Source organism: Trachinotus anak, unplaced genomic scaffold, assembly GCF_046630095.1.
Source record: "Trachinotus anak isolate AG129_WGS33_773 ecotype Australia unplaced genomic scaffold, CSIRO_AGI_Tana_v1 ptg000004l, whole genome shotgun sequence".
NCBI classification, from domain to species: Eukaryota; Metazoa; Chordata; class Actinopteri; order Carangiformes; family Carangidae; genus Trachinotus; species Trachinotus anak.
In genome coordinates this window covers 779,280-793,794 of record NW_027273855.1, presented here as the reverse complement: position 1 = coordinate 793,794, position 14,515 = coordinate 779,280, and the positions used below count along the sequence as shown (strand labels likewise).

The following is a 14,515-nucleotide window of genomic DNA, read 5'->3' as shown; positions in this document are numbered from 1 at the left end:
CTTCTGAGATGGGAGGTCAGAAGCTTAATTGAGTAGCCATCGGGCCCCTGATGTGTGAATGTATGAGGCCCCTACAGGGATATTAGCATTATTATCATTATAGCGCCTGAGTAGCGGTGGGGTTTTTGGATGAAGCACATCTCCTCACTAATGATACCACTGTTACAAAGAAAAAATGCCTAATGAGAGTAACAACTCATTTTCCTTTTTAACACCCAGCAAGCGCTCTTCAGCTAATTTACACTCCAACAGGCTATTTGAATGTGCTGATCCAGGCACTTTAAGAGCAGAGGCTCTGTTTGGATAGCTAGACATCGGCTCCTCTCAGATACTGTTTTTCGTCTCCAATTACAGCCAGTGTTGAGCTCTGATTCTATCTTTACTCCTCCTGTCACTGGAAAGTGGTGGCAGCAGTTTCATGAGGCCATTTGTTGAAATGACGTAGCAGAGTTACTTTTGCTGATGTTCAGAACTACACACTTTGTTGGCATCTGTTTCTTTGTCCCTCAAATAAGAAATGAGGTGATGTGTAACACTCCCATGTGTCTGTTGGAGTCTGTGTTTCTCTGGAAGTGATAACAGCCTGAAATGTGTTAAAGGCAAACAGCAGCCACTTACTGTTCCACACAGTCCAAACTGAACTGTGTTCCCACAGCTGGAGGTTTGTTTTCAGAGGTGGAGAGAACACAGTGAGGTTAGTTTGTTCAACCTAACACATGATGATCATTATGATCTTTTCATATGAGAGAAAATGTAATACATAAATAAGATTTATTTTTGATAACAAACCCTACTGAACAACAAGTTTCATTTCATTGATATAAAGCTACTGTTAAAGCTCCATCCAGTCTAAAGGTAGATGTCCCTGTGTTTGTGATTATAAAGCAGGTCTAAGTTCTATATTAATACTGTGAAAGTATCAAAGCCTCAGTCCACAGAGAAATGCACACAGCCTGTATTCAGACACTGAGCCTTAAAACCAGCCGTCAGGACTTCTGGAACTTTGTGATGTCACAACAAAGCAGACACCACCCTCAGCCACGCTCACCTGGACCCACCATCCAACCTTGCAGGATTTGGTTTCTCTAAGTGTTTTTTATTTGATCACACAGAAAGCAGTTAGCCAATCAGAAGAGAGGATCAGATCTTACACACAAAATAGTCAATATGATCATTTTGTTTGACCTCATGTGTATTGACCCCTAAACTTTTGGCTCTATGTCCTGAACACATTTCTTTAGACTGATATTAACCCGGCACTTAAGTCTTCATTATTTTTTTCAAACTGAAGCTTCAAGAACAAAGAATGTCTAACTGCCCACATACTGATGGTCTGGACTGTATCATCTGCTTTTAATGCTGAACAGATATGAGTTCACATAATTATGCAAAGAGGAAAAGTTTGGTAACACGATGTGTGTGTGTTTTACTCTTTACTTTCAGAGAAGTGTGTGTGAGAGTGTGACTGTCGAGCAAGCTGACAGCAGCCTGGCAGCTCTGCTGCTCGGGCCACAGTAACAGTGGTTATGGGCTGAGTACGTCTGGATTCACTCTCCACACTGCACCTCTCATTCTCATGCACCCACTTCAACACAAATGTAGACGCTCCCCCCGCTCGGTGCTTCAGAGGTGGGGAGGAAAAGCCTTCTCTAAAATGAAAATAGTGTCACCAAGTTAAAGCCTCACTCTCTCACAGGATTTAAACTGTCACGAACACACTGACACAGCTCAGGGGCGAGGCCACTACGGCCACACCCCCTTTAATGATTAACAGAGATGGGAATTTGATTGACCAATCAGATGGTTTTAAAGAGCAGCTTCCAGAGAAACGGCTGGTTTCTGCAGCCAGGATGGAAAGAGACATGACATCTCTGTGAGCATCCTCCTCCTCACGTTGGTTTATTTTGTTGTTTCTTGTTTTTAGCACATGCATCATATTGTTGCTTGACACATGTTTGTACTTCGTAGATGACCAAGGTGACCAAGGACCACTGTCTGGAGATCATCAACAAGTTTGAGCCGTGTTCGGAGAACCAGAAAGAAGGGGTTCTGGGGATTGATGGTGAGTCCACTTTGATTTCACTTCTCCATCAGCCTCTGTTGTGTTTGGATCTAACTGAACGTCGTTAGTTTCTTCTAGTGAAGTGTAAAGGAAGTTTTTTACTTATCAAATACTGTGTCTGCAAGTGTCCTGCAATTCCAGGAATTTCCTTTTTTTACTGATTGACAGTGGAGATTCACTTGGAAATGTTTAATCTGTTCTGTTCTGTCATTTAACCTGAATTGATCAAACCAGATTATTATTTTTCTTGAAATATTTCATTCCCTGCCGTTAGCAGATGCTTTTGTCCAGAGACTCACAGTGAAATCGGGATCAGTGCTGCAGTTTGACATCAGTGTCACTGAAAGACTAATATATAGATATGTGCAATGTTAATGGAGGCCATTGCAAAGTATTGATTAGTATTAGTGATGTTTGCAGATAAAGCTTCAGTATGTGTTTGGTCCAGTGGAAGCACAGTCACAGTCTGTGCAGTATCACCTGCTGCTGCTTGAAACAGGTACAACAGAAATCGTTTTCCCTGGTTTCTGTGTTTGGAAAGAGATTTTCTTTTTCAAGAATCAATAAATTCATAAACTATCTACCTGCTGCTGAATCAGAGAGGAAATCCTGTCGTAAAGAAATGTTTTTCATCTCTGTGTTGATGGAATATTTCAGTCTCTGTGAGAGGAAAAAAAATCCAAGAACAAAATCCAAATATTTTGACAAGTTAACTGATGTGTGAATAAATGTATTTCAAGGTATTGGTCATAATTTGATTAGACTAAAGGCAGCTGACAGTGTACTGCTGTATTTGCTTACATCATAGCTGCCACACACTAAGACTTTGAAAAGACTTAAGTCTGAGACCCTCTCACATCTAAAGATAATTAGTTTTTAGTCTCACACTTAGTTTCTCTGAAGACTGGGAATCTGCACAGTTATTATTGGCAAGGTCCTTTGAGATCATTTCCCATCATACTCGTTTTTTGCTTTTTAAAATTCTATAAAGTTAGTAACTCAACAATATAATTGTCGTGATAACATCACTGTGTTTAGACTTTATATTTATTATTTCCTGTTTTATTTTGAAATTATTTTCCTTGCCAGCCTCACATCAAACTCACACACAGTGTTCACATCATTGAACGGCACCATCTGCATGAGCCAAGACTAAAAACTGACTGTTATATTAAACATGTTTGATTTTATCAGAACATCAAGATGATAAAAAAGACGGACAACAAACAGCTTGGACGATCGAGACGAAGAAGGCACCGCACCTCTAGAAAAACTGTCATTATCTTATTCCAGCATTTGAAATTTGTCTGTGACAGTGGAATCACTTGAAAAGTCGTTTGGTGTGAGGCCGACAGAAGTTACTTCACACTAATTTCTGACCAGTGTTTGATTTTGCAAATAAATAAATTATCAAATATTTAACTTAATAAATCACATTTCAATAAATGAAATGTGGATAAAAGTAGAATCTGAGTCTTTGTTGGCTTTAAATTGATTCATTATTAATTCATTCTGGACTGTTCACTCTGAGCCGCACTGCGTCACTTCAGAAGAGATTTCAAAGTAAAATAAAAAAAAGTGAATGAACCTGCAGTAAAAAGCTGTTTGTTTTCAGGTTTTACGAATTACATGCGCAGCCCAGCAGGAGACATCTTCAACCCAGACCACTACAGTTTGAACCAGGACATGAACCAGCCGCTGTGCAACTACTTCATCGCCTCCTCGCACAACACCTACCTGATGGGCGACCAGCTGATGTCACAGTCCAGGGTGGACATGTACGCCTGGGTGCTGCAGGCCGGCTGTCGCTGTGTAGAAGGTCAGCACACACACACACCTCCAGGATACAGGCACAAGTCAACATTGAGTTGAGACTGATTGTCGTCTTTCATGTGCATGAAGCTCACTGTGGTGTGCAACATCCTGTCTGATAACGCAAATTACCTTTCCATCTGTTTCAGGGATGGAGTTTGGTCTCATTTTATCAAAGGTAGTTTATTTGTTGAAATAATAGTGAAGCTGTGGGTACAGTAACATTATATTTACATTATATTACATTTACTCATTTAAAAGATGCTTTTATCTAAAGCGACTTACAGTGAAGGACATGACAGATGATATTCATTGGAGGAACACAGTGGAGGAGAAGGAGCATAAGGCTGAATGGCTGAGTTGAAGGAGATGCTGCAGACCCAGAAGTCGCTCTGAACTGACTTGGATTTAGTTCAGGCTGATCGAAGAGCAGACAGGCTGCTGCATTCAGTCCATCTGTGAGGGTTTCACTGTGTGTGAAGGGAGGCCTGTCAGAAGAGCTCTACAGTAGTCGAGGGCCTGGACCAGTAACCCTGACTAAATAAATGTTAAATAATTACTTCAATAATTAGTTACTGTTTTAGTCTGTCTCTCTCTACTACACAGTTTAGAAACATGTGTGTTGGGGTGCGTCACGAGGGGCGGCAGACACGGTGGGGGACGCCTGGTATTATCTACTGTAAAAAGGTCACCGCCCACTCCACTGCCTGAGGACTGAGCGCAGCAGAAATCAAAGCTGACTGAGGTCCATGCAAGTGTCTCATGAACACATGCACAGGCTCTGATGAAGGTCAGCCAGACTCAAGGTTTGGTTGAAGCTGCACGCACAGGCATCATGGTGCAGCCAGTGACATTTTATCTCACCCAGCTGCAGGAGGAATTACATGAAACATAAAAATATTTGAATAACAGAAAATTAATTTTTTACAATTTGAATTTGGGTCTGTGATATGCACCACAACTGAAAGGGACACAGTTAATGTTCTAGTGAGTGTTTGTGGCAGCTGGACAGAGTGTGTGTGTGTGTGTGTGTGTCTTTTCATGGTAAAGAAGGAACGTACAGTGCAACAGTGTGGCTCAGTGATGTGTTTTTGGCTGGACCTCAACAGCGGGCCGAGTCCTGACTGATCATTGGTTGGCCAGCCGAGTCTTAGAGTTTCCCTATTGGTTGTTGTTCTTTCTAAATGATTTGGTGTTGCCAACTTGAAGCCTTTGTCGCTGAATATTTTTGGACGAACCTTAGCTACTATCCAACAAAGAGTTGCTGAGGTCAGACGGCAAACACATCAATGAGAACAGCTTTATTGTGAATTCAGCTGTATTGAAATACAGCTCTGTAGAGAGCTGCAGGGATGATGTGTTCCTGTAGTCCAACCCTGACGTCATCATCACCTGGTTCCCTCCACTAACAGCCAATAGGATTTCTCCGTGGTGTTTTGGATGATCAGAGAAAATCAGCAACAGTTTCTGATCCTGACAGGTTTGGTTCAGCAGGATCATCTTCACTAATGACTCCACTTTATGATGTTTGAAGCCTAAATACAACCAGCAGCAGTAAAAAGCTCATGTTAGGCTCTAAACCAACGACACCACGGTCACATGACTTCACCGTCACCACCACTAACCTTCAGCCTGTAGTCTGATTCAGCTCTGAGCTCTTCTACAGAAGCCTTTCCTCTGACAGAGTTAGTGACAGTTTGTAGAAACACAGCGAGGCTGTAAAGGTGGACTGGTGAGGAGGTCGGTTTCATGTTGGACTGATGACGTTTAACGTCCCCGACAACCTCTGTCGTCTCATTTAGACTCTTGTTAGAGTCTTGTTGTTAGTTTAGACTCCGGCCTTTTTTAACAGACGGAGAAGCTTCAAGAATCAGGACTGAGGGATTTACTGGCGGATCTGATGTCAGAGAATCAAACCTGAACATGTGTTGAGCTGCTGTTAAACACAGACCTGACTTCAGTCATCAACCTTCAGGACCAGGGAGCAGGAGGTTATAAGATGCAACAAAGGTCCAGGTTTTAGGACTCACTCCTGCAGCTCTGTGTCAGTCAGGGCAGTTTTTACATTAACTGTTTTTGGTGTCTCTTCTTCTTCCCTGTCCACAGTGGACTGTTGGGACGGTCAGGACGGCGAACCCATCGTCCACCACGGCTACACACTCACTTCCAAGATTCTCTTCAAAGATGTCATCGAGACCATCAACAAGTACGCCTTCGTCAAGAACGAGTACGTTTACACACACACACACACACACACACACACACACATACATGTTCTCGATGTTAGCATTTTCTCATTTTTACATTCATTTATTCTCTCTCTTGCTCACACATTTCATGTTTCAACATCTTAATGTTTTGATGGTAACTGACAAACCATAAAGCGTGTGTGTGTGTGTGTGTGTGTGTGTGTGTGTGTGTGTGTGTGTGTGTGTGTGTGTGCGTGTGTGTGTGTGTGCGTGCGTGTGCAGCTTTAATAAGCATGTGGAAAATAACTGCAGCAGTGTGGACGTGTATGCTGTCAGTACTCAGGGTGTTGGATTGTAAAACATGGAGATAAATGGAGGAAGTGAGGCTTGGAGGACGATTGCTCAGTCAGGAGGCTTTAATACAAACTTACAAGCTTTTGAAACACATCATGTGTCTGGTTGGACACGTGTTCCCTGATAGGCTGATGTAAGAAATGCATCTGGAGACAGAGACAGGGCTGTTGTCAGAGGTGCGGTGAGCTTTTCTGAGAGCCGAGAATTCACAGGTTTAAGTGTGACTGTTATGCGTGCTCGTGTTTTTCTTCTTCTTTTTTTTTTTTTTTTACAATTCTTTTTTTGGAAGATAATTGAGAACATTTAAAAGTATTAGAAGTCTACAGCGAATGAACAACATGGCCAAGAATCGGGAAGCAACCAGAGCCTAGTTATATTTTTTTAACCTGATATTAATACACCATGATGTTGAAGTGGGCCGGTTGAAATAAAGGTGTTAAACTGGAAAGATATTTCTGTATTAAATATGCTCTCTAATGTTTTGTGTATCTCTGTCTTATTACTGAACATTCCCACTTGCTCGGGTTTGTCATGGTGTTATTTTGTCGATCTTCTGTCTCATTAGTTTTCTGTTTTCTCTTTGATATTCTCCTGTTGCACAGTTTGTTTCCTGAGTACACAATGCTTTGTTGTGTATTTGTTTAATACCCTCTGCTTTGTTGAGATTGCTGTAATACAACAGTGACACTGAGCCGGTCAGACTGCTTGTCACTGGGTTCCTGTATCTGCACTGGAAGTGAGCGGAGAAGGAAACAACTGTGTGCTTCTCGTCCTGTGGGCATTCAAACAGAGTCTCTCCTCCGGTTGTTGCTCACATTGCATCATAGCACATTTGCATCGACTTTCCCTCTGCACTGCTCCTTTTTAAAACTCTGTGGCTCAGTGGGACTGAAATGCCAGGTCCCATTAAAAATGAATAGCAGCCCATGACTGTCCAAGTCTTTATATGTGAACGATTCTCAACATGTCTCCCCAAAATTCCTCACGGCTGGTGAGTTGGGTTGAGAGCTGGTTTCATCATTTTCATCATAATCAATCCATTCATCACCTTAAACTGCACTTGTTATGTTTCCTGACTAATTTATTTATGTTTTTCCTTTAATTTGTGTGCAGACCATAAACCAGCCTGTGCAGATACAGACACACACACAGACACCCTCCTCCTCCTCACAGCATCAGAGGGTGATAATCCCATCGACATGCACACAGTCTAGAGGATGCAGAGAAAATCTCTATTTTTAGATCCTGTCTCTTCGAGTAAAATGAAGGAGAAACACTCCCTTTGTGTGCACGTTCACCCTCAGTGTGTGATTTTGAAGCCATAATTGTGGACACAATATTCCACAGATGATTGGCTAAAAAAGGAGCAGGGTGAAAGGCTGCATTCAACATCAAAGAGCGAACACATTTTCCAGGACGCTGAATAAAAACAGGCTGTGCAGAGAGCTGACAGGGACAAACATCAGACAGACTGGGAATCAACACGGTCCACATGTGTGCTCCGACTTGTTTTACATGCTAGACCACAACCAACGCTTCATGCAAATAGAAACTATTGATCAAATTGTACCGATGTGCGCATTTATTAAATTTTCATCTACAGATGAAAGAGAATTCATGTTGGAGTCATTTTACAAGTGATGATAAACTTCATATGATCGATATCTTTCCGAGCTCTCTGTGGAGGATATTTACATTTTTTAAGTGGCTCTAAACCAAAGACTTTTTTGAAACCATGATATAAGAAAATAAGGATTAATGAGACGATACTGACATGAAAAATAAAAGCTTTAAAGAGTGGTGAGGCTTCAATTTAACTGTAAAAGTTTTGGTTTCACTGCTACACAAATACATAAAGATATATGTTATGTAGCTAATGAAATCAGACGTTAACTGTATAAATGAAATGAAATGAAATAAATACTGTATGAATGTGAATCTTGCTCGTGTGGCTGGTGGGGGTCCAGACGTATGAATGAATCTACTGTTAGTTCAGATTAAAAGATTTTACAAGTTATTTTTCGAAAGACCAGAGGCTGTATTCACTAAACAGTGATGGGTGATCAGATGATGTTATAGTGTGGATGATCTTACTTTGTCATTAGATCTACATTTCATACAGATGGCATCAATAAAAGCTGCTACATTTATATATTGAAATCAGTCCACCACCTACAGTCAGTTCAAAATGCTGCAGCTCGGCTCCAAAAACTGTGTTTACATCACCTCAGTCTCTGCAGCTCTACACCGGCTGTCTGTTTATTTCAGGATTGACAGTTCCTTTAATTAGTCTTCAGGCCAGGCTTGGTCTGGCCCCTCACCACATGTCTGAGCTTCCACCTCTGTATGAACCAGGATGCTGTCTGACCCCCTCTGGTCGTCCACTGCTGGCAATTTCAAGGTGTAGGTTGAAAAACAAAGGAGACGGGGCCTTTGCTGTCTGGGCCCCGAAACTTAGGAACAACTTGCCAGAGGAGATCAGACTCACAGACTTTTATTTGGTGAGAAGATGTAATGATAAAAATAAATAAATAAATAATGTTTTTTTTAATGTTTGAAAATGAAATGATCTTCAAAAACATTAAAAATATTGAAAAACTACTTTAATTTTTTCTTGATTAAGGCTGATGACTGTGAGAAGCCAATGACAGGAACTTTAATGTTGTCGTCAGCTGTTCCACATCATGTACTTGTCTGGTATCTCTGATTAATAGATTACATCTGTGGCAGAAACTGGAGAATCTAAATAGCTCATTAGCAACAGGAATAATTAAAAGGAAAGAGTCAAGAGACAGATGGTGAATCAACACGCGATCTCTCCCCAGACTTTTATATTTGATCGTTATCGTTAAAATACAAAGGCCTCGAAGAGCGTATTGATGAGGTCAGATATGGGAGATTTTCAGGTAGAAGCGCTGCCCAGAGCCACACAGATATCACTGTTAATCATAAAGGTGTGAGAGTGATGCACAAAGCATCTTAAATCTTGACTTTCATACACTCTAATGTCCTCGTGTCCTCTTTCACCTTTCAGCCGTGTAACTCCAGTCTGTTGTGTAATTGTTTCTCAGCTACCCGGTCATCCTGTCCATTGAGAACCACTGCAGTGTTCCTCAGCAGAAGAAGATGGCCCAGTACCTGATTGAGATCCTGGGGGACAAACTGGACCTGTCCAACATCAAAGCTGAGGAGTCTGGACAGCTGCCGTCACCAGAAACACTGAAGGGCAAGATCCTCGTTAAGGTAAAGTCCGGGGGGGGGGGGGGGGGGGGTTTATTATCAGGAGCTTGAAGCTCGGCACAGACTTCAAAGGCAGGCGACAGTGGTCAGTGATGTGATCAGTGTTTGAATCTTACGTGTTCAGGAGAACAGAAGGAAAAAGTCTGCACTGTTTCTGGACTGTTTGTGTGTAGCAGCAGCAGACTGCTCTGTGTTATCATCTGTGTCCAGCTGTGGCACATAATTGGTGAAATGTGTTGGTGGCTGCAGGTCAGCAGCAGCAGGTTCAGGTAGTCAGCTTGACTTCACAGCTGATAGGAGCTCTGAGTTGATAAAGATGGTGATGTATTGATCTTTGTCACTTTCAATTGATTTAGTTCATTTACAGCAAACTCTGTTAGATGTGCCAGGTGCTCAGGCCACGTAATGATTACCAACCCTTAACCTGGTGCTTCTCATAGTCTGAACATTTAAAGTTTAAAAAAGAAAAACTGGTCTGAGGCTCATCCACTCTGACTTACTGACTGAGAAACCTGGATCAGGCCTGGGCCCCACCCACCATCTGCTGGCTCCAGGTGACGCCTGGACACCTGGACACCATTATAAATGAATGGGACTGACTACGGCATTTAGTTTTTTAGGTTTGATTTTGTGATGGCAGTTTCGTCCTGCAAGGTTGGATGGTGGGTCTGGGTGGGTGGGGCTTGGGGTGTGGCTGAGGGCGGTAACTGCTTTGTTGTGACATCACAAAGTTCCAGAAGTCCTGACGGCTGGTTTTAAGGCTCAGTTTCTGAATACAGGCTGTGTGCATTTCTCTGTGGACTGAGGCTTTGATACTTTCACAGTATTAATATAGAACCTAGACCTGCTTTATAATCACAAACACATGGACATCTACCTTTAGACTGGATGGAGCTTTAAAATCAATGAAAACTAAGGCAACACGGGGCTGTTTTCATAGTTTCTACAGTTATGTGTAACTATAGAAGAACAGCTTCACTGTGATCACTACTGGAACCAAAACTTGCAGCTTCAGTTGGTCAAAGTTAGTTATAGTGGTCACAAACAGCACAGCATCTCATGTGGTCGTTGTAATGCGTGTAAACTATTGAAGAACAGTCACTTTCACACTCGGCTTCAACCAGCAGCAGGGGAGCATGTCTGTTAGCAGGGGAGGGAACAGTATTGAGGTTAATGAGGCTTTATTGACACCAGATGCTTTCGGTAAAGAGGAGGCACCTCGCCAATACCTGGCACGCTGAGGACCGCTCTGCCAGCTGTTACACCAGCACCACTACTTGTGTGTACACTCAGCAGAGTGTGAGCACTCCGACAAACACCGACATGCAGCTTCCCCACTGCCCTGCAACACTCATACTGTGCAGCCTCACTGTGGGTCAGACTACTGTCGTCCACATGGCGCTGCTGCAGGCCGCCACCTCCATGACACTGTGATTGAGAATGATTGCTAACCACGGGACAAACTGCCTCGCTTGTTAATGAAAAATCCATCACTCAGGCAGCGAGAGTGGGCACATCTGTTACAGCTGAGTCTGTCTCTTCCTGATATCTCTCCACTGAGGCCTGTCAATGAGAGAGAGGGCAAAATACAATGTTAACGGGCAGGGTCTACCCACGGCCTCATCAGCCACTAAATCCTCTGTGAGACTTTGCTGTGGTGGTTTTCAGAGAATCACGTCGACCATAAGAACAGGCATCATATGAGCCACTTTGATTTAATTGCTTGACAATGTAGATTCAAACAAGTGACGTGACAGATATGGAGCTATTTCTAACCAGTCATATAAGATTCTCAGTAGTAACAAACAGCCCATTTATCAATATCAAGTTATCAGATGGATCATTTTTTTCATTTTCACTGAAAAAAATGTAAAAATGATAATGATGTGATTTTTGTTGCACCAAACAAACATGTTCCCTTCTGGACAATATGATTTGTCGGTCGTTCCGTCTCTGTAGCACCGCAACACTTATGGTGCTGACAATGTGCAACAATGTTGTGACACATTTTACCTTCATCAACAAAAGTGCAGCTCCCGCAGTTTGGGTATTGAAACTTGGCCATATTGCGATTTTGATTAGATTTCAATTTCAGTGATATATTTGACACAACAATGCCACTTGTAATGCAACTGTTTGGTGTTGCAGAAAATCTAATGGACAAATTTGGGGGGAAAAAAACAAAAACAGTGGACTTTAAATGCTTTGTGAAACAGAAGAGGATGTTAACTCACCTGAGAAATGGCAGCAAAGACAGGTACTAAGTTTCTAACCTGACACACGTCCGTCTTAAAAATCAAGCAGAGTGCAAACACTTACTGTGTCACACACCAGCACACACAGCCAACCCCGAGCACGAACAGCGAGGCACCGACTTCACATCCTCCTGAACGTGTTTGGATCATATACAGAGAGGTGACTGAGAGGACGGTCTCTGACTGGACTGATCAAATCAACAGTGCAGCTGTTTGTTCCACTGACTTGTTCTTCTCTCCACCAGGGGAAGAAGCTTCCTCCCAACATCGACGAGAACGCAGAGGAGGGAGACGTGTCAGACGAGGACAGTGCTGATGAGATGGAGGACGACTGCAAGCTGATGAACGGAGATGTATGTTCACTGTTGGTGTTGTCTTCCACTTCACCATGTTTATTTCCTCTTTCTGCCAGAATGACCTGCAGGCTTGTCCTTGTGTCCTTGTGTCCAGCAGATGAACAGTGAATTGTGTGTCTTTTTCCTGTTCTTGATGGTTCATGTTTAAACTGAGCAGTGGTGATGGAGTCTCCTCCCACCATGTCTTTGTTGTTGATCACCTGTATCTCTGCTGTTTGCTGCCTCTCTCTCTCTCTCTCTCTCTCTCTCTCTCTCTCTCTCTCTCTCTCTCTCTCTCTCTCTCTCTCTCTCTCTCTCTCTCTCTCTCTCTCTCTGTGGCTATTTGTTCTCATTTCCTGCTCTTCTCTCTTCCTGTTTGTCCCTTCTCCTTCTTCTTCTTCTTCTCTTCAACTGTTGCTTGCTTCATTCAAAGTGGAAGGTACTGTATAAAAAGCTCATCCTCATCCACCTCAGAAATCTCACCCGCTCATGTGCCACATTCTCTCATCCTGCCTGTGAACATGTGAAGTGGTCGCCCCAGAACACTGTGCAGTGACACATCTGTAAGATGCTCCATGCAGGAGTCTTTATCTGAAACCTCAGCTGCACGGGGACAGGTGTCCTATCGGTCCTAAAACCAGTTGAAGAAGCAGGAAATGTGTTGGGTCTTCAGCTCTCTTGGTCCTGGGGTTGGGGTCCAGCATGTGACCACAATCATCACTCATCTGTAGTGACTTAAGTGAATGTTTTACTTTCCTGTGTGTGTGTGTCCCCTGTGTCATGTGACATGGAAATTAAGTCGTCATCGCCATTTTCACAAGTTTGAAAATACGTTGATGGTCCCTCCCCCTCCGCTACGTAGCCAAGATGGCGGCCGTTGAGGCTGAGAAGTGTTTTACACTCAATTATCTGATAGTTTTGAGTGAAGCATCCAACCGTTTACAGCAACTGCATGTTGCTGTAAACAGCTCAAAACAGCAGGAGTGAGAAAGGAAGTAAGCAAACTGAGAGACAGTTGATGTTTTAAGAGGGAGCTTCTCAAACATGTGGGAACATTGACGATCTGAAGAAGAGAAATTTTAGGCTGGAGCGGTGGGGCTACTGGGTAACATATCAGGACCAACACTGATGAGACAGGCTAATGTTGCTCGTCTTCTTTCATTACCTTTTGCAACTAATGATCAGATAGTGATAATTGTGATAGAATATCTTGATCAGTCTCTAATGTATCAGTCCTGAGGCTTCAGCTGTTCTCCAACGTTCATTCAGAATCATTGCAAAAATATTCAATATCTGCCCAAAATATACAGCACCGTGCAAACGTTTTACATACATACATACATACATACATACATACATACATGGGTAGGGTTGAGGTTAATCTATCCCCAACCCTCATCCCACATGCAGAGACAGAAGACATTGAGACAGCTGAAGAAAATGTGGCAGGTTCTCCAAGATGCTGGAACAACCTACCTGTCAAGAACCTGAAGGTCTGTGAGCACGAGGAGAACTGGAGCTGGTTTAAAGACCAACAGGGGTCACAGCAAATACTGATCTGGTTTAGTTTTTCTCTCTTTACTGCACTTTGTATGAGGTTAGGTGATAAATAAAAATCAAAACTGTTCATTTCATTATTTTTAAAAGCATCCTCACTTTCCTCTCAGTGCCTAAGACTTTTGCACAGTGCTGTGTTTCTTTGCTCAGGTTAAAGGTTTGTGTCAGTCTAATATTTCTCAGTTCTATGTGTGACCCCTGCGTCAGATCAATCATGTGAGACAGACAGCACTGGTTCAAACTCTCCATTAATTAAAGCTCAATACTGGTCCTAACATGTAGACAGAAAACTCTTCCTGGAGCATGTGCTGCTGCCTGTGCTCCACTGACGCAGACACACACAGGAAGATTCTGGGTACACTCTGCCACCGTGTGGCTGAACTGAGCATGTGCGAGGCATTCAGGAGCAGCAATCTCTCAGTGAGGACATCCTTCATTTACTCCACTGCATCTGTATGAAGGATGTCTCACCGTCATTCTCCGTCATGCAGCCACATCTGGAAATGCTTACACATGTGAAGGGTCCATTCATCATCCGCCGGGGAGGCTCTGCTTCATGTTACATAATGTGTTGCTTCATCTCTGCTCCTGATGAAATGTGGGGATCCTGCATGATGTGTTATAAATCTGAGTCTGGTCAGAGACGATGGTCGGCGCTTTCTTCATGTAAAACCAGCTGATTTAAAACTGTCAGTTTACCTAGATTATAAA

The 14,515-nt window shown here is 42.7% G+C and overlaps 1 protein-coding gene across 1 annotated transcript in view; it reads left to right on the top strand.

The window, feature by feature from the left end:
• The window catches only part of plch2a (phospholipase C, eta 2a), a 189,283-nt gene that overhangs the window by 155,183 nt on the left and 19,585 nt on the right, over positions 1-14,515 (top strand). Inside the window, exons 7-11 of the mRNA XM_071475080.1 lie at positions 1,969-2,062; positions 3,678-3,881; positions 5,981-6,101; positions 9,489-9,660; positions 12,158-12,265. Of these exons, the coding sequence (XP_071331181.1) occupies positions 1,969-2,062; positions 3,678-3,881; positions 5,981-6,101; positions 9,489-9,660; positions 12,158-12,265 (699 nt within the window). The remainder of the gene's footprint in view (positions 1-1,968; positions 2,063-3,677; positions 3,882-5,980; positions 6,102-9,488; positions 9,661-12,157; positions 12,266-14,515) is intronic.